Source organism: Thermobia domestica, chromosome 1 (assembly GCF_964235325.1).
Source record: "Thermobia domestica chromosome 1, izTheDome1.hap1.1, whole genome shotgun sequence".
Taxonomy (NCBI): Eukaryota; Metazoa; Arthropoda; class Insecta; order Zygentoma; family Lepismatidae; genus Thermobia; species Thermobia domestica.
Window position 1 is genome coordinate 69,723,760 of NC_137454.1, and position 23,304 is coordinate 69,747,063.

Consider the following 23,304-nt stretch of genomic DNA (forward strand, 5'->3'; position numbering starts at 1 on the left):
CCGTTGTCAGTTGTGATTCAAGTTGACCGTCATCAGTAACACCAAAACTAAGAGGAGTTGATAAGCGAAACTAGTGTTCCACACCAACATGCGCGGACATCAACATGACAGGACTTTAGTTATTATAACAAAGGAACTATTATATCGTTTAGTCATTTTTAAAAGAAGGAAATGTTTGAATTAAAGAAAATCAAAACGGGGTAATAATTAGCCCGGGAAATTAGGACAGCCAAGAGGATGCTTTCTTTTTCTTGTATGAATAGAATAAAGGGTTAGATTCACTTCTAAATTTTTGTATCATATCATATAGGATTTATCGATCTGTAATTCTTGCCATTATAACTTCAATTTATGCATAAATTAAAATATATTTAATTTTCAAACTAAGGTGGGCAATTGCCCACTTCCTTCCTTGTGTTGGGCATAGCCCTCGAAAGAAAATCCTAAATACGCCATTGGTTGTCTTCAACATTGGAAGGTGGGCAGATTTGAGGCTTATTCTAGATAAGGGAGATGAAACTCATATTACGGTAGATGAATCTGATCAACTGTTGTAGAGTATATTATATATTAGGCGATGTAGATGAAGTAGTAGTACATATCAGTATTACAAATCACTGCCGTGAAAACATTCTGAAATCTGAATACATGCATATTTATAATTGGTATGTTTCTAATTAGGCATCCACAAAGATCCACGTTAAAATTGTTTTATAGTAATATAATAATATAAATGACGACTTCCCCAAAACTATGAAGAAAGAATATCAATTATGTATGACGCAACAATACTCTTTGAGCAAAATGATTATAATCTCAATAACATTACAGGAATTGTTTCAGAAATCTGACGCATGTCATACACTTTACTTAACAGATGTAACCTTAAAATTATAGAAAAAAATATTCCAGCAATTGAATTCTTTTCTTTGCTTACGAAACATCCTCTGTTTCTCTCTCTCTCAAAAAAAAAAAAAAAAAAGGGGGGGGACACGCGGAAATACGTAGGAACAAACCATGGTTCGAACTAGTAGAGAAGAGAAAACAGGCAAAATTACGTTGGCTACAAAATCCGAATGAAATAACTACCCAAAATTTCGTAGACATCAGGCGAGGAACTTTCAAAACTTTTAGAACAAAGAAACGCGATATTTTGAAAGCTAAAATTTAGGAACTTGAAGATAATAGTAAAAATAAAAACATTCGGGACATGTAGAAAGGGATCAACGAATTTAAGAAAGGCTATCAACCTCGTTCTTATATATGAAAGAAAGCTGATGGAACAGTTCTCACTGATACATAGCATTTTAAATAGATGGAAAGATTTCTTTGACGATTTGCTTAACACGCAACCAAAAACTAATGTGCGTGGAGAAAGGAAGATACACACCGCAGAACCATACATTCCAGAACCCAATCGAATAGAAGTAAAAATCGCTATAAAGAAATTAAAGAAATACAAATCTCGGGTGTAAACGAAATTCTGGCTGAGTTAATTTTAGCTGGAGGCAAAAAATTGTGGGACAAAATACACAAACTCATTCTCCTTATCTACAACAAGGAAGAATTGCCACAAGAGTGGGAAGAATCAATCATTGTTCCAATCCACAAGAAAGGCGACAAAACTGACTGTAATAATTATCGAGGCATCTCTCTTCTGTTAACATCCTTTCAAACATTCTATTAGCAAGATTGACCCCATACGCAGATGAAATTTTTGGAGATTATCAGTGTGGATTTAGACGAAATCGATAAACTAATATTTATCCGATTTGAAAAGTGCTTTTTGCAGATAACTGTGATGAGTTGTGTCCGACTGCCACAAAGGAAAGTGAGATGAAATTTGTTTCTCTTGGGTTTTTCATTTTTAATGAAAATGAAGGCGTGCGACTGTGCGTGACGTAACCTGATATGAAATCTTATCTCCTCCTCTCCCCTAGCCCTAGCACAAGAAGAGTATATAGACTATCCAATGTCAGTAGAATCCATCTTTTCAGTAAATGCGCATTTAATCTATTTGTAGTATCAGCCTAGGCATCTACGCATGCTTCGTAAGCTAACTAACTCTATAGCCTATGGGACCCGGAGGTTCAATGCCGCGTTCACAAAAGCTCTCCACTGACTTCTATTCTTAGCCAACTGGATCCAGTTTCTACTTTGTATTCCTATCTCTGCGAGATCCATCTTAATATTGTCTTCCCATCTGCGCCTAGGTCTTCTTAATAGTCGTTTTCCGATTGGTCTTACCGCTAACACTTTGAAAGCATTCCTATTTTCTTCCATCCTGGCTACATGTCCTGCGCACCTAAGCCTCCTAGACTTGATGACCTTAACAATGTTTGGTAAGCCGTATAATTTACGTAGTTCGACGTTATGGGACTTTGGGGAAGTTTCCACCATTCCCCATTCCCGTTCCTCTTGGTCCGAATATTTCTCTCGGGATCTTGTTCTCGAATACTTTCAGTCTATGCTCTGCACTCAGTAAGCAACCATGTTTCGAAACCATACAGAACAACAGGTATGATTATCGTTTTATACATTTTAAGCTTCAAATCCCTCGACAGAATTCGCGACGACAAGAGGTTTTGAACTGAATAATAACACGAATTCCCTGTTTTTAGTAGATATTTAATTTCTTCGTGAATATGATTTTCGTCTGTTAATATTGATCCTAGATATTTGAAAGTATCCACTTTATCAAAAGTGTTATTTAATATTTTAACACATACATAATTTGCCGTATTACGGTCCCGACGCACTTCCATGTATTTAGTTTTCTCTGCATTTACTTCTAAACCCATGTCCATGCAAGCGCGTCTAATAAGACCTCTGCATTTCTTTCTATTTTTCTCCTATCATCCTCTACTAAATTTACATAATCAGCGTACGCATAACGTGGTGAACACCGTTCAGCTCTAGGCTCTGGTTGTTATCTTTAATTTTCCTTATAGCGTATTCCAGGACAAAGTTGAATAATAATGGCGACAACGCATCTTCTTGTTTCAGGCCATTCTTAATGCGAAAACACGTGGCCAAAAATTTTCCTACCTTGACTTTACTTTGGGATTCATTTAAACATGCCTTAATTGGTCTAATTAGCTTTTTCGGTATTCCAAATTCTGTAAGAACGTTGTACAATGTTTCTCTCCTAACCGAGTTATAAGCCTTTCTAAAACCAATAAATAGTTGATATACCGGACTACTGTATTCCCGCTTGTTTTCGAGTATTTGGCGAATGGTAAATATTAGTTTATCGATTTCGTCTAAATCCACACTGATAATCTCCAAAAATTTCATCTGCGTATGGGGTCAATCTTGCTAATAGAATGTTTGAAAGGATGTTAACAGAAGAGAGATGCCTCGATAATTATTACAGTCAGTTTTGTCGCCTTTCTTGTGGATTGGAACAATGATTGATTCTTCCCACTCTTGTGGCAATTCTTCCTTGTTGTAGATAAGGAGAATGAGTTTGTGTATTTTGTCCCACAATTTTTTGCCTCCAGCTAAAATTAACTCAGCCAGAATTTCGTTTACACCCGAGATTTGTATTTCTTTAATTTCTTTATAGCGATTTTTACTTCTATTCGATTGGGTTCTGGAATGTATGGTTCTGTGGTGTGTATCTTCCTTTCTCCACGCACATTAGTTTTTGGTTGCGTGTTAAGCAAATCGTCAAAGAAATCTTTCCATCTATTTAAAATGCTATGTATCAGTGAGAACTGTTCCATCAGCTTTCTTTCATATATAAGAACGAGGTTGATAGCCTTTCTTAAATTCGTTGATCCCTTTCTACATGTCCCGAATGTTTTTATTTTTACTATTATCTTCAAGTTCCTAAATTTTAGCTTTCAAAATATCGCGTTTCTTTGTTCTAAAAGTTTTGAAAGTTCCTCGCCTGATGTCTACGAAATTTTGGGTAGTTATTTCATTCGGATTTTGTAGCCAACGTAATTTTGCCTGTTTTCTCTTCTCTACTAGTTCGAACCATGGTTTGTTCCTACGTATTTCCGCGTGTCCCCCCCCCTTTTTTTTTTTTTTTTTTTTTTTTGAGAGAGAGAGAAACAGAGGATGTTTCGTAAGCAAAGAAAAGAATTCAATTGCTGGAATATTTTTTTCTATAATTTTAAGGTTACATCTGTTAAGTAAAGTGTATGACATGCGTCAGATTTCTGAAACAATTCCTGTAATGTTATTGAGATTATAATCATTTTGCTCAAAGAGTATTGTTGCGTCATACATAATTGATATTCTTTCTTCATAGTTTTGGGGAAGTCGTCATTTATATTATTATATTACTATAAAACAATTTTAACGTGGATCTTTGTGGATGCCTAATTAGAAACATACCAATTATAAATATGCATGTATTCAGATTTCAGAATGTTTTCACGGCAGTGATTTGTAATACTGATATGTACTACTACTTCATCTACATCGCCTAATATATAATATACTCTACAACAGTTGATCAGATTCATCTACCGTAATATGAGTTTCATCTCCCTTATCTAGAATAAGCCTCAAATCTGCCCACCTTCCAATGTTGAAGACAACCAATGGCGTATTTAGGATTTTCTTTCGAGGGCTATGCCCAACACAAGGAAGGAAGTGGGCAATTGCCCACCTTAGTTTGAAAATTAAATATATTTTAATTTATGCATAAATTGAAGTTATAATGGCAAGAATTACAGATCGATAAATCCTATATGATATGATACAAAAATTTAGAAGTGAATCTAACCCTTTATTCTATTCATACAAGAAAAAGAAAGCATCCTCTTGGCTGTCCTAATTTCCCGGGCTAATTATTACCCCGTTTTGATTTTCTTTAATTCAAACATTTCCTTCTTTTAAAAATGACTAAACGATATAATAGTTCCTTTGTTATAATAACTAAAGTCCTGTCATGTTGATGTCCGCGCATGTTGGTGTGGAACACTAGTTTCGCTTATCAACTCCTCTTAGTTTTGGTGTTACTGATGACGGTCAACTTGAATCACAACTGACAACGGTCGATAAAGTATGATAGGCAAACTGAAAGTAGTAACGTCAAGAAAAAGAAACAGAAAAAGAGAAAGGATGACAGAAAGAACAATTAAGGACGCAGTTCTTACATGGAATGAAATTTGACAAATACAGTATTATTTCTGAACAAAAAGCATAAGAAAATGGAAAGTCAATGACATTCTTAGAAATGGTAAGAAGGATTATTGTTGTACGTGGAATGCGTACAACTAACAAATTATTTCGAGGGGAGGATGAGCCCGATAGCCTCCTAAATACGTCACTGAAGACAATTCTGCTCCCCTGATCCTTCACGGCATTGTTTTCAACTTCATAAATATTTTGAACATCACTTATATATATATATATATATATATATATATATATATATATATATATATATATATATATATATATATATATATATATATATTGTAATGTCTTACCCGTCCCCCCCAATGTTGAAGACAGATTTGCGCCTATGGTATAGACCCATTGAGTATTTGGCACATTGTAGTATTCTTAGAATAGTCAGACCTCAGAGAACGCCTAGGAATGCCTAAAAGTCTTAATCAAGTTATGTGGGATTGTGTTGTCTTAAGCGACCGCGTTCTCAGTTTTATTTGGAAAATTAGAATCGTATCGCAATCTGCGGTTCTTTTATTAGATTTTTTTGTGTTATATGTTGCTAATATTGTTATTTTTGAATTATTTTCATTTTATGTTTTATATTTTGTTCTTTTATCCCACTTACTATTAGGGCCGGCCCTAAGCAATTTGCCGTCCCGTGCAATTGCATCGCTTCCCGTTTCCCTTTCTTCAGAAATAACAAATCTTGAAATCTATGATTTTAAGTATAATACCCCGTCATGAACAAAGAAGGAGAGGAAGAGAGCATTCACATTCAGAAAGGCCTAAACACTACAAATACAACCTCGTTCTTTTTTTAAAATAATAATCTATTATGTTAGTGAAATATAAAGGAAACACATCTGCAGAGGATAGATACCAAACTTTTTAATACGTATATAGAATTCAATGTCGAGCTTCACTCTCATTATATCAGCTTGTAATTCCAGTGTAACTAGCTCTTTTATCTTTGTTTCTTGATTTTCCTTCTACATCTGTTAATTTAAAAAAAAAAAAAAAACAGTTGTTTCCAACTTCAATGATAAGGAACTTGTTTCTGACAAACACGTGAGTAATTTTCATGTCAAAACTGTGGTAACTAACTAAATGGAACAGGCACTTGCTACTGTTTGAGAGTTGAGTTCTTGTATTTGACAACAATCAAGCAACTCAAGCTGGGATTTGTTAGATCATTTGCTTTAGCACTGTCCATTGTCCTTTAACGAATGCGATCTAACCATGATTTATGACTGTAGTATTCAAATAGAAGGTCAGCTTAGTAAATTTAACTACCATGACTATGAAGTCTGTTTGCAACAGGAAATATTTATTTTAAATAATATAGTTATAACAGATATTGTTATCCTTTGAAACTTCCCGCCCCGTGCAAATGCACGTGTGGCATATATAATAGGGCCGGTCCTGTTTACTATCTCTGTTATAATTTTTGTAGTTATTTTTTGTTGAATATCTTATTCTGTAGGGTATTTTTTATTTGAAATGAATTTTTAAGGTAGTTTTATTATGAATATTTAATATTCAGTATGTGGCAGTCATTGACCTTTCTAAACGGGACAAGTAGCCTCGCTACTGGCGTCCTCATTCAGTCAAAACTATTCATTTTTTTTACACAATGCAAGCATGCTGAAGGCATGCTAGCCCCTTACAAGGGTTACGCCCTTTTCTCGGGAAAAGAAGGAATATTAATATGGAAAGGAGGCAGCAGGGATGGTCTAAGTGATTTAATAATGTATATTAACTTTACTGATCATAACTTATATAGTATTAAAGTACCATAGCAGACATTATGGCCTTTAGCCATAATCATTAGGATGGGTGATGAGATGGAGATGAGAGTGAGGTGCACTGAACGCCGCAACACACTAAAGGGAAGGGTTATTTAGATGAATCCATGTTATCTCCCGATCCTGGGACACAATGAGCCCTGTTAGAAGAGATGGATTACTGTGCGTATGATGGGAAGATGTAGTGTGAATCTGAATGAATGGCAAAGGCAGCTACGATGTCTTGATCTGGATGATTTGGTGGGAGTGAATAACGGTATAAAGTAAAGAGGAGGGAGAGTGGCGGGTGGCGAACAGGATGTTGTGGAGCATAATCGATATCACTGTGTAGAATATCAAGGAAAAGGGGATCCTTCTGAGCCAGTCTATTGGTGATGTAGGAAAGTCGAAGCTTTTCAATGTGGTACAGGATGTGAGGAAAGGAGATGCGATCATACAGTTCTTGTGTAGGGCTGGGTAGCTTTATACGATATGCAAGACGCAGGGCGTGTCGTTCTAGGATCTTGAGCTTGTTGTAAAAGGTTGAATGTGCAGCGACCCAAGCTGTGAACCCATAGGTGAGGACGGGTCGTAGGAACACCTTATATGTAGTGAGAATGGTATCTGCTTGTAGGCCCTAGGTTGTGCCAGAAAGTCGGCGAAGAAGATTCAGTCTATTGTAGGCTTTAGTGATAATCTGAGCTAAGTGAGGACGCCATGTGAGGTGAGTATCGAATGTAACGCCTAGGTACTTAACGTGTTTGGTAGGTTTGATGGGAGTATCAAGAACAGTAAGGTTCATGCGTGTTGGGTTTCTATGGACGCGGGACCGTCTCTTAGGGTCAAGAAAAACTATTGCTTGAGTCTCCTCAGAATTTAGGCGTAATCGTCATTTCGAGCACCAACTAACAAAGATATTGATGGCAGATTGGAGTGCTGTGTTCAATTGATGGATCGTTTTGCCGAGAGCAAGAAAGGCTGTGTCATCTGCAAACTGAAAGAAATGTACATTTGAAGGAAGTGGAAGAAGATCGGCAACGAAGAGCAAATACAAAAGTGGAGATAATGCTGAGCCCTGTGGAACACTGAAATGAATAAAGACAGGGTGTGATAAGGAGTTATGCGACATGATAGAAAGTTGAAAATGAATCGGATGTAGCACATTGGTAGTTTACAGGACAGAAGCTTAAAGAAAAGCGCAAGATGCCATACCTTATTGAAAGCTTTCTCAAGGTTGAATAGAAGTAAAGATGATGGCTATGAGCGGTTAAAGTGATTCGTAATGAGATTGGTAAGGCGTATGAGCTGGTCATGAACACCAATGCGAGGACGGAAACCTGCTTGATGGAGTGGATTGATGCGATGGAGAGAGAAATGTGGATGAAGTCTGTTAACAAGAATGCGTTCGAGAATTTTGCAGAAAACAGTGGTTAATTGGATTGGACGGTATGATGATACTGAGGTAGCTGGCTTGTTCGGTTTTAAAAACATTAAGGTCTTGGAGGTTTTCCAATTGACGGGAAGGATACCGGTACGTAAAATGAAAGTGAAAATATGGGCTAACAGGAGTAGTAAACAGAAAGGGCTCTCTTTAATGTGACGGTAGGTGATAAGGTCCATGCCTGGAGCAGTGTTACGTTTGCGAGCTGTGACTTCACGAATTTCTGGAACTGTGATAGGTGTGGTAAGTTCGTGATGAGCTGGCAAGGTATGCTCTGTACTAGGTTGAAGATGACGAGAATCAACATTAAACGTATATGCAGGATGGCGTCGTTCAGATCTTTCAGAAGAAAATGGCGTGAAGATGGTTTGGAGGTGATTCGCAAAGGCATCAGCTTTGGCACTATCTAAGGTGAGTGGATGATCACCGTCAATGAGAGGATAAGGTGTTCGAGTGAGTTTGCCAGTCAATGCATTAAATCTCTTCCAGTATTTGGTAGGATGTGAAGTTGCGTCCAGTGTATTGCACGTTTTGACCCAGTTTCGAAGTTTATAGGCTATAACGTAGTTACGAAGCGTACGTTGGAGTTTTCGGTGATGGCGTAGAGCCTCTTCGCTCTTTGTACGTGCGTAATCTCGGTAAAATTGTCGAGAACGTCTGATCATGTGAAGGTGTTGAGGTGGTAATCGAGGACGCCATGGATGTACTTGCGAGGTAGGTATATTCTCGGCAGATGCTGTATGGATAGAAGAGGTGATAGTATCCAGCGCCGAGTATAGTTCATCCTCAGTATTTGGTGGCTCGAGATGTTCAAGCTTAGAAGTGAGATGAAGTCTGTAGTTATCCCAATTAGCTTTGTCAAATCTAGGGACCTCCCTCGGTGGAATGTTTTCAGAACAGTGGTGGCAAAAAGAACGTTTGATAGTTAACTTGACTGAAAGGTGGTCGCTGCCAAGAGGGTCTAAGACTTCGATATGGCATTTGCCGGCAAGGGTAGTTGAGGTGATGACAACATCCGGTGTGGTATCTGAGGGCGTGTTGATTTTGGTAGTTTATGCAGAATCCAAGGTATGCGTGTTGTAACGAAGTTTTGGAATTGAGCCTTCTGGCAAGCGGGTCTATTATGAATGTTAATATCGGCCATGATAATGAAGTGGCGAAAATTGTTTGCGATATACTGAAAAAAGGAGTATGGTATTGCATGGCCGGGGCGAACGTAGATGGTCGGCAAGGTGATGTATAAAGCCTTGAAATAAACGGTTGTGATAAGATATTCTGGAAGGTTGGAAAGAGGAGCTTGGAAAGTACGATAAGGTAACTGAGAAGCAAATCCAATGAGTAAGCCGCCATTGGCGCGGAGAGCTGGTGTTTGATTGTCGGCTCGAAAGATCTGGTATCCTGAGAACTTACAAGACATGCGAGGTGTGAGATGTGTTTTGTTTAGTAGAAACGCTGATGCATGTTCTTCCAGAAGAAGTTGTTCGAAGAGAGGTTTATGTTGATTGAGGGAACTGATGTTGAGAAAGATAATAATGATATCCATAAAGAAATTCATAATCTCAAACAGATGTTTCCAAGCGGGTGGTGTGAAAGTGAACTCGTTGGCCTGTATAGGTGGCATTAAAGGTAACGTGGAATATGCTGCGGGCAGCATACTGTACTTGTAGTAATACATGCGGCCGTAGAAAAGGATGGACGTTTTGTAGTGTTAATGTGATGAACTGAAGAAGTTGAGATACTGTAACAGGCTGAGAATCAGGTGGTATATTGGAGGTAGGAGTGGAGTTGGTCGTTGGTTCACTTTGAGTGCGAAGTGGTGCCACTAAGTGAGGTTTATCCGGTGAAGGTGCGGATCGAGCTTGACACTTAAAGCTATAAGTCGGGTGTTGTTCAGGACAAGCGGAGCACTACGGTGGACGTTGCAGGTTCGGACAGGTACGTGTGGACAGGTACGTTCGGGAGTCCAGCACAGTATCCACATTTCAAGTTATTCCTGCAGTTAGCGGTGGTGTGCGTGTTATATTCTTGACAACGCTCGCAACGGATTGGTAATGGTCGTGCAGTGCGTGATGGCTCGACACGATGCCGTTTGCGATAGATATAAGCTCCGTTATCAAGTAGCTGGTTGATGGTGTCCTGCGTTTGAGATAACACTCGGACCATAAAGTGGGACCTCGGTCGTTTCGAATGCGGATGCACTTGGAAAATTTGTGCCCTTCTTCTGTGAGTTCTTGTAGAATCTCGTCATCAGTAAGGTCAGGATTTACACCTCTTATGACTACGGAGAAAGCAGGCCTGCAAGATGGCGGAGGCGGCTGTTTGATTCTCCGGTCAGTCAGTTTAGTGAGCTGTGCATTCTTTCCAAACATTTCATAACTGAACTTGTTACGAATAGTGGTAGCCAGATACTGATCAGGAGATTTGATGATCATCCCATTTCTGCTGGCAACAATTTGTGAGATCTGAGCTCGCCGATAATATTTAGTGAGCTGAAGATAGATCTGCTTTTCGTTCTGATATTTCGTGTCAAAATTTGTAAGAACGAATAGATTGGTTGTTTTGTACTGTCAGATAGCGACGGAAACTCAGTGTCGTCGATTCTAAGTCGCTCACTATCAGAGTCGGAGATGCTATCTCGGCGATGACGTTTCGGAGATGGTGTATGATGGTGACCTATAACTGGAGATCGTGATCTTTCCGAGCTATTGTCGGTATGGTGTGAATCTCGGTGCCTACGTCTGATATCCGAATCTGCAGAAGATACGGTAGGGCCAGCTATTACCGTAGGAAGTCCGACATGTTGTCCTCCAGTCGCCATATCGGGTCAACCAGTGATGGGCCCCAGGCCCACTGATCGAAATTAGAGATGAACAACAATGAGATGTGAGATGAGAGAATAAGATGAGTGTTATGAGTTTCAAAAGACAAGGAACCCTTCGAAAGCGATAACTTTCGTCTATCCTGTAAGTGCAGTATGTGTGTTATGCTCTCAGGTACGTATTGCAATACCTGGTCCCTGCTGACACACTAACAAACACAAGACAGGCTAGGTTTCTTGATGAGGTAAGTATTGTGACTATTCATTCATAACTGTTCTATGATATTCAATAAATATGAAAAATTCCACCCGAGTAATTAGTGCATTTGTCAAAACAAACGCTTACCCGAACTAGTGGAAATTGTATTTTTAAATATTCTATTTTAGGGTCTTTATTTTGAACATTAATCTATTATATACCACTTTCATGTTGCATTATTTTTCTACATCTCTTAAGAGATAGTTTTAAATAAAAGAGTTGGGACATTCAATGTCAAATCAACAAGTCATCAGACTTGACCATCTCAGATTTTTGTAAAAACTGGTGCACAGCTTTATTACAGTGGAAGATTAAAAAAATCCCAAATATTACCTCTCCCAACCTGAAAGTGTCTCTATATAGAGTGTCCAAAAATGTCAAAAAACGACATTTTTTCAGTTATAGTGATTATTAAAAATTGTCATAAAATAATATATGCACTAGAGACGTGAAACAAACACCAAAGCTTAAAGATTGCTCTACAAGTTGTACTATATCAAAAAACCTGTAAAATTAAAAAAAAATACCACTTCAAAAATTCAAATTAAGATTTGAATTTTGCATTTGGCATAGAAATGTCCCTCTGAATTTGTTCAAAATTGTTCAAATTGAAGTCTCATATATGTACTAAAACACCACAAAGTTGTATTTTGGGCACTCAATGGGATCCGATTCAAAATTCAACATAAACCAAGCATTGCACGATATTGACCATGTGAATATCTGGGTTCAGATCGATAACCATTTGCCTGGAGCTATTTACCTGGAGCATCAAAGGAATTTATATTCAATTTCATTTGTTTCTTGATGTGTTCATTTGAATTTACACATTTGTCCACCTTTCGAGTTATTTAGAGAGGTATTACGTTTCAGAACAGTACTCAATACAAGTCATTATTCTTGTTGGTCAATATGGATGTTTCTAAATTTATATTGGCTATATTGATACATGTTATCTTCATTCCTTTGTTTCAGGATTGCTGTTACAGACATGTGGAAGTGCATCATTGAAATAGGAAAAAGGATTTATTGACTTAATGTTTGTGCTGAAAGTGTGTGAAGTGATTGTGAGCAGTGTCACTGTGTTTCATAACACCATTTGATACAAATATTGTGAAAGGGAGGAAAATATATCCCTCCCTGTCATAATATGTTCTGTAATAGCAATTCTGAAACAAAGGAATGAAAGTAACATGTATCAATGTAGCCAAAATAAATTTAGAAACATTCGTACTGACTAACAAGAATAATGGCCTGTATTAAGTACTGTTTGGAAACGTAATACCTCTCTAAATAACTCAAAAGGTGGATAATTGTGTAAATTCAAATGAATACATCAAGAAACAAATGAAATTGAATATAAATTCCTTTGATGCTGCAGGTAAATAACTGCAGGCAAATGGTTATCGATTTGAACCCAGATATCCACATGGTCAATATCGTGCAATGCTTGGTTTATGTTGAATTTTGAATTGGATCCCATTGAGTGCCCAAAATGCAACTTTGTGGTGTTTTAGTACACATATGAGACTTCAATTTGAACAATTTTTGAACAAATTCAGAGGAATATTTCTATGCCAAATTCAAAATTCAAATATTAATTTAAATTTTTGAAGTGCTATTTTTTATTTTACAGGTTTTTTGATATAGTACAACTTGTAGAGCAATCTTTAAGCTTTCCAATGGTGTTTGTTCCACGTCTCTAGTGCAGATATTAACCATTTTATGACAATTTTTAATAATCACTTGTCGCGGCCACGAACGGTCTCAAGGGGAACACTAGACCTTCGTGGTGGACTGGTAGGATTCTCAGTGTTAGAAAGTTGTAAAACACCGATTCTATCATTTGCATTTAAAGAACAACGAATAGTTTGTTCACGCTCCCAAGTAAGCTCTGGTAGAAGCCAAAATATAGGTTTTATATACACGAGCGCTTAACTAATTTATGGGCGTACTGACAGGGTGTGAAGACACCGATATAGAGAACGATAGCCCAGAACAACAAGTATTTATATACCGCCAGAGGATAATTATATCACAACAAGATTAATTCACATCGGGGCCACCATTTATGTGGACCAGGGTTCGAATCTCAATGTAGCCACCATTTTATGGTTACAGATCCTTACCGCTTGCCACCATTTTATGTCAGCGGTGACATATCCTTCCGATTCAGTTATCAAATTATGTGCGTGACGCGGGGTATCGCATGTCACAGGCCGACAACAATTATGTCGCGCGTGCACATTCCACCATTTAATGTCGCCAAAGTATGCCTTGGTGGAGGAGGTTGTTATTAGCACAATAATAATGAATAATAGCAAGAGGTAGCCTTGAAAAAGGCTGTTTATATTGGGACTTCAAATTAGTCCGTGTCAAGGAGAAGCTATGCAGCTCGGATGATAGATGGTTAAATAACATACAATTTCAATAACAACCTAGTGAGGGCGCAAAGGCGCAGATGTCCATCTCAAGCAAATAGGCTATCGAATGACCACTCGTCAAGGGGGACAGCTTTAGGGTCCCGTAACAATACAAATAACAAAAGCAAGGCGGTTTTCGTCAAAATGAGGACGAGTGTGGTCAGTACGCAAGAGAACAATGATTACGAGTATTAAGATATTAGCGAGAAGGCGTCAGCGAGTTGGAATACCACTGCTATCAGCCAGTTCAGAATACTTAGCAAATTAGCATATCAAAACATATTATATCGTTATAATTAAACACGAGATTACTGCTCGAATTAAAAGAGATCTAGGAAATCAAAAGTAATTAGCAATTCACACAAACGATATTTAAGCAACAAAAGGTTTCAAAGTAATTTTGAAACTACTTGGGAGGTGATCCCCTTTACAGTTAAGCGACTTGATGAAAAGATAATGCAAATGACAGTTACATGAAAATATTAATTAAACAGTGATAACCCACCTGAGGTCCGTGGTCCTACCTCCAGGCACTCCAAGTCGAGATGGGACGACTCCGGGGTTATCTTCGACGTTGCTGTAGCCGTTTCGTACGCACCAGGTAGCACAATCACTTAAAAGCACTAAAAACACTATTACGATAAAAATTCTCACTTGTACCTCGAGCGGCTGAAATACAAGAGCAGGATAGACGGACGATGATCAGGACTTCATGTAAGACAAGGTCGTCACTGAGCTTCGTACGGGATTAGAAGTCTTCGGAATATTTGGGACTTCGCACAGGCTGGTCTTCTCCTGGATGGATGATGGAATAGAGGTGAGACGAATGGTGAATGCAGTTCCCAGATTCGAACTACGTCCAACAGGATTTCATTCCACAGGTCATCTGCCTTCTCCAGTAGACTACAACATGGGCACGTCGATACGAGGCGTTAATATAGATATTGAGAAAGATTATGAAACGTTCACCAAAAGGAAGTATTGAGATTGTTTTTGGAATGACGTAAACAACGCAAGTTCGAGTTAGGAAGAATTTTATTAGCTGGCTCGAATAAGTCCGTGGACTTGATACATTACAGGGTGACTTTCCTACATGAGGTCTTCGATAGATACGTAACTCAGCGTTAGCACAGGTTAACGAGTATTGTTTTAGGAAGCGTTTAGGTACACAAAGGTTGAGTTAATGAGAAATCTTGAAAAGATCTGTGTAGAGCCAGTGCTCAGATTAGGTAAACAGAATCTGAGTAGAAGTAACTAAGTTTGTAGATTGGCTGTATACTCACAGTGAGAACAGAAGTACTGTCCAGTTGAGCACTTAAGGTTGAATTAGTGATAACACACACTGCTCGTCTCCAATGATGAATCTTTACGAAATGTCCGTGGTGGAAGGAATACCGTCCTTACGCCGTATGATGGAAGTTAACAGTCACTGCCGACACAATAGCACAAGTCGGTGAGGGATGTAACAAAGTTTCTCCCGACCGAAGAACGGGCTATAACAAGAGTGTCAACGTTCCGGCGTAGTTCCAAGTTAGACTGTGGACGATAAGTCCATGTCGTGGAGTTTGATGGAACTTTAACTGAAGGAAGCAACAAGCGGGAGCTTGTGCCATTTCTAAAGGTGATCGGAATTCCCCCGAAGGGGGCAACGGGCGGAGGCCCGCGCCTCTTCGAAAAACTATCGAATAATCCCCCAATTAACTGACTTAATCAATCTAAAGAGAGATGTCCTCACTTTTTGTTTGTCCTTATCATTCTCACACGGCACTAGGTTAGGGACGTGTGAAGGCAGGGGTAAGTCAGGGTTTTACCTGATTGGATTTCTAATTATTTATGAAACGAATTTAAGTTTCTGCGACTGCGTAAGCAGGCGGAGGGCGTATCCTAAAAGCTTCCTTTACATGGGAAAATTTCTTGATACAAAAACCCTGATAACCTGAGAAGGTTAACATTTGACCTCATGTGTACAAAGAGTCACTTTTAGTTACAGATAGTACAATTTACTAAGACAACTTTAATTACACCATGACTCTCCAGACACATTATATTTCTAATAAAATTTCAAGAGTTCAAAAGTTCAAACTTTGCAAGTGTGCTTTAAAATAATAACTTAGGTCTGTGACAATTTATATTACTAAAACGTCCAAAAACAGAGTGAATAATCAAATTTATACTCGAACACTTGTGGTTGTATTACGGGAAGATGAGACTCTGTGTCAGAGTTATTGAATATATTACTGGCTAGCAAAATAACCTTTTTAACCTTTAAGTTAACTAAATGAAAATCGGATTAATGCTGTCGTATCTATTTGTTTAAGAGTTGTGATAACCAAAAGTAGGAATCTATTACTTTCCTGTAGGTGGAAATATTATCTTCTCCAGACGAGAAAGGTTATAGTTTAACTGATTCTTGAGCAGACAGTCAGCTGGCTGGGAGGGATGAAGCAGACAGAATATTTCATCCAAGAAAAAAAATAAAGACAGCTGGAAAGAGCCGAATGAGCGCGAAGTGAATGACTAACATTTCCCTGTTCTCTCGCTTTTCCTTGTTTTAAGATTTAAGAAAAAATAAACTTGTCTACGCAATTAGAAAAATAATTGTCGTTAATTGTTTGAGTAATTGTGGAGTGTGGCAAAAATTTTGGCGCCAATTGAGATGGCGCGTGTGGCACACTACACACTGTAACTGAAAAATTCCGTTTTTTTTTTGACATTTTTGAACACCCTGTATGGGGACACTTTCAGGAGGAGAGAGAGGTAATATTTGGGATTTTTTCATCTTCCACTGTAATAAAGCTGTGCACCAATTTTTCCAAAAATCTAAGATCGTCAGGTCAGATTTTGCCATTTCATTGGTTGATTTCACATGGAATGTCCCAGTTACATTACTTCTCTCCTCCTATTCTGTTAGTGTATTCAATATACGTTAATATTGTGTTGGTTTCAGGAATCCAGTGAAGAAACAAAATATCGAAAACAATCGCTTGGGGTTTATCATTGGGTTGTTAATTGTTCAAAACCTCAGGACTTAATTAATTTTGTTATGGGACAAATAGATACCAGTGAATTACAACTATGTCAACGTAAGTATATGTATAATCAAATGAGTAGTGTTATATAATTGTATTGATAAGTTTGTTCTGTGTACTATTCTCAGATTTCAAATATTAATATAATAAAACAGCATTATATTAAGTGAATGAAAAATCATGAAGTGTTACGGTAAAAGAGACTTACAGAGAACTATTGTGAAATTTTAAATGGAATTTCAGTTTTTGGTTGGAAAAGTGCAGTTGAGTTGGATTTGAAAATATTTATATGCACGATACAATGATAGCAGTTAGTTCTAAAGTATACAACCTTAAATATTTTTTTAAAGTTTTTATCATTATATTATATCTATGTTAAAATACTTTTCGCTATTTTTAAGCTCAAGAATATAATTAATATAAGCCTACATCAAACTTTTTATGTAACTTAATATTTTCTTGCTATAGTCATATACTAAGCTCTTTTTCTATTCTTACATTAGAAATAGTATTTCTTCTTAACCCTTTCGGGATTTATGATATACATATATATCATAAATCCCGAATATATATATAGGGCGCAAAATTTCAAAGTCAGACGCACTTGCCAATCCAAAAATGATGGTCACCAGTATCTCTCACGTACAAATTATGAGAGGTTCCTCCTCCGGCCTTTGGTTTGACAAAGAAAGACTTCACATTCCGTGTTTTCTCTCACTCAGTGACAATTATTTTCGTGCGAAACAGAAACTGCGCAGCCCTGTGAGTTTAGGCAGAAACCTTTCCTACTGAACAGGTGGTCGCCAGCTCTAAATTTCTAATCCCTGATGACTGGAAGTTTTGCGCCATATATATATATATATATATATATATATATATATATATATATATATATATATATATATATCATACGTGTGTATTGTTTTAAAACGCTCTATATCATCTATTACTATTGGATTTTTTATTGTTCAGTCATACATGCACTGCGAACTAGGTCAAATGTGTTTTGAGAAGGAGCTCGTTGATGGAGGTCATGATGTCATCTGTTTGGCCTTAAAAAGTACAACGCAAAAGGTTTATTTTGTTTTCTCGCAAATTCTGTATAAAAGGTATTATTGGGTCCAAGGACACATGTCGACATGACACATCAGACAGAATATACGTGTTATGGCTTGTTTCCTCCTCCTCTAACGTACCTCTCTACATTTACTTCTACAGACTCAGTCCAGAGGGCCCTAACATTCGAAAAAAGGGTTTTTACAGAAAAAAATCCCCATTTTCCTCGATTTAGCCTTTACAGGTATATAATATGGACATGCGAATCGTACCGTGTAGAAGGTTGCTTTATGCTAAAGATAACGAGATAGGAACCGTGATTCTAGGATAAATAGTGATGATGTAGTAGCTGCTTGCTTGAAAGTCAAAAATTTACCTTAAAAATTCCAAAAGGATTAATAAGAATGCTAGTAACTAAGGAACATGAAACATGGTTAGTATTTGTTTATTGTAAATTATGCTTTAAAAACAAAACAGTTAAGTTTTTATTTTGACAATTTAGTAGTGTGAATATATGTAAGTTAGTATGAATATAATGCAAGGTAATTTTAATGATTATTATAAAATAGCATATTATTTTCTTTTTATTTTCTGGAAAATAAACTTTAGTTTACACTGTCCAGCTATTAGTAAATCCACAGTTGGCTACATACAGTATCTGTATATATCAGTCCGTTTGCAATTTGTTTCATTTAAACCTTTATATCTAGCTGTCAATACTCACATAACAGATGCTTTCTTTGACACTAGATAAAAGTTGACCTTTGAAACTTTTTTTTTTGGCATAAATAATTATATTAATTTTTCATTTCTTTTACTTTAAGCTTTACCATATGGAACACGAGTTCGTATGGAGTATCCTCCACATACTTACAGCACTATGAGAGCTCCAATACGTCGAATATTGAGTGACATACCAGAATATATTTTTATGCTCCCTGTTGACCCTAATCCTCCAGAAGAGCAAAATGTTTCGAACGATGCAGAAGCTAATTCTGATAATTTATCTGATGTAAGTAACTTAAACATTTTTAGACAACTAATTATTATTAATAATAATTAAATAATAATACATGAAAGAACAAGTGTTGACTGGCTGTCTGATCAACGTCCAACCCAAATTCTTTAAGCTAGAAACAAAATTTGGACAATGCATAAGAATTGTAGCATAAGGTACCACTAAAGAAAATTTCTAAAAGTTCGACGTGGAAGAGTAATGGGCCACAATTATTAAAATAAAATATCAATATATCTGAATCCTTTAAGTTTAGCAACTTAAAAACTGATACTTAGACTTTTCATTTAAAATAATTAAATGTGTCTTTCATCCTTTTTATGATTATTGTAGAAAGATGTCCAGGAATTCCTAAGTTTCGGGACATTAAATTTGGTATTAATCTTTAGTTAAATACGTGTTTTAGAATTTTTAAAAATAGTAACCTACAAAGAAACAAAAATGATTCAGTAGTTCACTAACATGTTCATATCTCGGAACATCTTAGGCATAGAGACTCCCCGCACGCAGAACGGTGAGTTCTGCTAATAAGAGATAAAAGATGAAAAGTGTACTATTACACTTGATAATCAAAACTTCGTATGCAAATATTTGCTATACATTGAAATTAATTGCAAGAATTTAGCAATTCAAAAAAAAAAAAAAAGTTTTCCTTAGAGTAGTATTATCAATTATGGAATTCTTAGTTAGTACTGTTAATTAGTAGATTCAGGGATAACAAGATACTACCTTCTTATGGTGTAGGCTATGTAATGCTGTTATTAATATGGTTTAATAAAAAGTTGCAAATCTTTTTCTCAATATATATATATATATATATATATATATATATATATATATATATATATATATATATATATATATATATATATATATATATATATACAGTGTGTTTCAAAATGGGTACCCTTTAACTCCGAAAGGAAGCATTTGTGCATCCAAGTTGGTCTATACTTTTCGTCTTATCTTGGCATTAGGAATCACCTCCCAAACGTTGACGGTGTTGTTTTGAAACACCCTATATATATATATATATGGGTATCAGACCACCCATCCCAGGCATTTTTCTCTGTTCGTAGTGCACATAGACATTTCAAACAAAAAATTGAATTACTAAATCGTATGTAAAGAATCAAATGGTGATGCTTCCATATCCAGTGGCGTAGCAGGAATACTACTACAGGAGTCAACTCCAAAATTTCAAATGGAAAATGGTATCAATTTCGATTTCTTTGGAAGCACCATTGAAAAAGAAACAACTTTTATGGGAAACACTTTTCGTTAAATTCTACGGTTTGGCATCTACGTCTGTTATTTGTTGTAGAATTACTACTATCAGACCACCGGTACCAGGTATTTTTCTCGGCTCAAGCAAACAGATTTTTTGCACGACCGAAGGCAAGGAATGAAATTACGTAAGTTACACGTAAGTTAGGAGATTCGAAAATTCTTTTCCCGATATGTATGAAAAAGAGCTGAAATGCCATGTGAAACAGTTAACTGATCGCTTAATGCCATTATCACGAAAAGAATATCTGATGCTAGTTTATCTTAGCCGAAGAACTGAAAATGAATCACAAGTTCAACAAAGATAAACAGAGTTTTCTCAAAGTGCTTACTACGAGTTTATGAAGTGACATCCCGATTTTTTTCTTAGAACTCCTGTGTCTACAAATAGTATATTGAGAACAACAACTTTCAATAAGGAAGAAGTTGCAAAGTTCTTTACGAATTAGTGCACACCGATGGAGAAATATTCTTTTCTACCATCACAAACATTGAACGTGGATGAGACTGGTGTATCGTCGTATACGATACACTAGTGATAAGTGATACGTGAAAAAGAGAAACGAGTTGTGTTAAGTTGACGTTGGGCGAAAAAAGTGGATATATAATGTTGATATTCTACATGAGTGCTACTGGTCAGTTTGTACCACCCCTCTTCATATTTCCGCATCAGAGAATGAATGAGAAACAGATGGTTGTTGCTCCACTCGAGAGCATTGCTGTAGCAGAATGTACTGGTTGGATAACGTGTAATACTTTTTAAACTTGGTTGCAACGCTTGTGAAATTCTGTCATCCTTTCCGTCAGAGCTCAGTTCTGCTAATTGTTTACGAACATGGCAGCCATAAAGAACTGAAGGTGATTCAATATGCGAGGGTTCACAGCATTCATTGCTCAGTACTCCTCCACATCAGTCGTCCTTTCAGAAAAAGTGTTCCGGGGGAGCACACGTAGTATTCCGGGGGGCACTGCTGGTACTATTTTATTTATTATTATATTATAGACGTATTATTTTGGTCTCGTCCGGGAACACTCTCAGAGCTCCGGGGGGGCAGTACTCCCCAAAAAACATGTCTGGAAGAAACACTGCTCCACATATCACTCATAAGACTCAACCCACTGACAGGTGTTTCATGAAACCGTTTAAAGGCGCATACAATTAAGCTTGTTCACTGTGAATGCGCAAGAATGCTAGAGTAAAGATAACAGAATACGATGTAGCGCAACTTGTTTCAGAGGCATACCGAAAGATGTGTCGCATGGATATTGCCCTGAATTGATTTTGCGTGCACCGGAATATATTCACTGAACCCTCAGATATTCACAGACACCGACTATCTGTCCGCAAACGTGATTCGTGTTGCGAGATATTAGACTAGGTCTACCACCCACAACCTTCAACTTCGGCAGCGGTTGAGGAAAAGGGGGCTACTTCCTGTTTGTCGTCTGCAGCGGATCCACGTTTTCCACATATGACCGAGGAATCAGAATCTTCTCGTCCATCAACCAGTAAAGAGCTCTCCATTAGTGAACAGTTATCATCTTTACCGGAAAATCGCAAGAGACGTTTAGCTTCACAAACCAGAACAACTGGAGTGAGTGCAATACTAATATCTTCACCATATAAGATGCAAATTGAAAGAAAAGTGACTTCAGCACACGAACTACCAAAGGAAGGTCGCAAGAAGCTAATGAACCACCACACCGACAAAGAGAAAATACGACCAGACGAACAGGAAAGCACCACTGAATGCATAATTTGTGGTGAAACGTTCAATAAAGGCTGGGTGTAATGTGAATCCTGCGATGGCTAGGCTCATGAAATTGCACCCCCTATCGAATCAACAGATATCCATTACACATGTAATTACTGTGAGCTTTGTGGGTAGGTGTTAATATTGTTCCTTCTAAGTGTAGAATGTAATGTTTTTCAAATAAGGTAGGTGCAGGCAAATACGCCGTGTTAAGGGTGTTTGATTTTTTATGCCCTTAATTTTCATGCAACACAAAGAATAAGACATGTGCGTTGCACAGTAGCCTTTCCTGCGTGTAGAAGAAAATGCGGCAATGATGTGACTTACTTCTATTTTGTACCCAAGCTAAAAGAAAAAGGTGTTGCAAAGTGGCGTATTTACTAACACGTGCATTTAATTACGCAAAGTCTAGAATACTACTAGAAACCTGTAATAAATCTTGCAACTGCTTACATCATCTGTATTATACGAACTCATTGTTACTACACAAGATGGCTGAAGCAAAAAATAGAATAACCAAAATTAGGGTTGCCATTTTCAAAAATGCAAACCCGGGACGCTACTAAATCACGAGATTCTTTGAAATGCTTAAAATGAAAATAAGTGTTATAGGGTAGGTGGGGGAAAATCGGATCATGGGGGAAATCGGATCAGTCAAAAACAACCCTTGTGATTGGACGTTAAAAGAATACTCTTTGCGTCGACGTGGGGCGCATTGTGGTGTCACCTGTCAGAAGAAATAGGTACTGACGGAAGACACTGTTGATTTGGTGGCGCCAGAAAAGTTCCAGACAGCATTGTTTAAGGACGTGTGTTTTTTGAGTGGCAAAAAATAGCAAATGTAACTTTTCATTGTTGCAAAATAAGCTTTTTCGAACTGTGAAAGAATTGTATTTGGTTTTCAATGCTATTATTTCATTGACTAATGCATGCTTCATTAGGCTGTACAGCGGGGGACACTTCTAAATGGTACAGCCATATGGAGATTTACGGCTAAGGTGTACCATTTAGAAGTGTCCCCCGCTGTACAACAAATTGTGCAAAAAAAAAAAAATACTAAACGTACTGTGTAACGAAGGAAGAAGAAAAGTGCAGTTTGAGGTAAATCGGATCACTGAATTTGTAATTTGAGTTAGATGTTTGTAAGAAGATTTGGGAAGTATTGAAACTTCCTGTCTCTATCTATATCGTTTTATTTTTTTTTAACTCTTATATGATGTTGCTATGATCATAGGGGACACTGTAGTTCAGTGGTAGAGCATTCACCTCTGGTTTCAGGAGTCACTGGTTCGACCCCAGGGCAAG

At 37.3% G+C, this 23,304-nt stretch overlaps 1 protein-coding gene across 1 annotated transcript in view; it reads left to right on the plus strand.

Moving 5' to 3' along the window:
* LOC145685811 (hydrocephalus-inducing protein-like) overlaps window positions 1–23,304 on the plus strand; it is a 461,224-nt gene that overhangs the window by 253,209 nt on the left and 184,711 nt on the right. Inside the window, exons 18-19 of the mRNA XM_081758381.1 lie at window positions 16,806–16,941; window positions 18,768–18,955. Coding sequence (XP_081614507.1) covers window positions 16,806–16,941; window positions 18,768–18,955 — 324 coding nt within the window. The remainder of the gene's footprint in view (window positions 1–16,805; window positions 16,942–18,767; window positions 18,956–23,304) is intronic.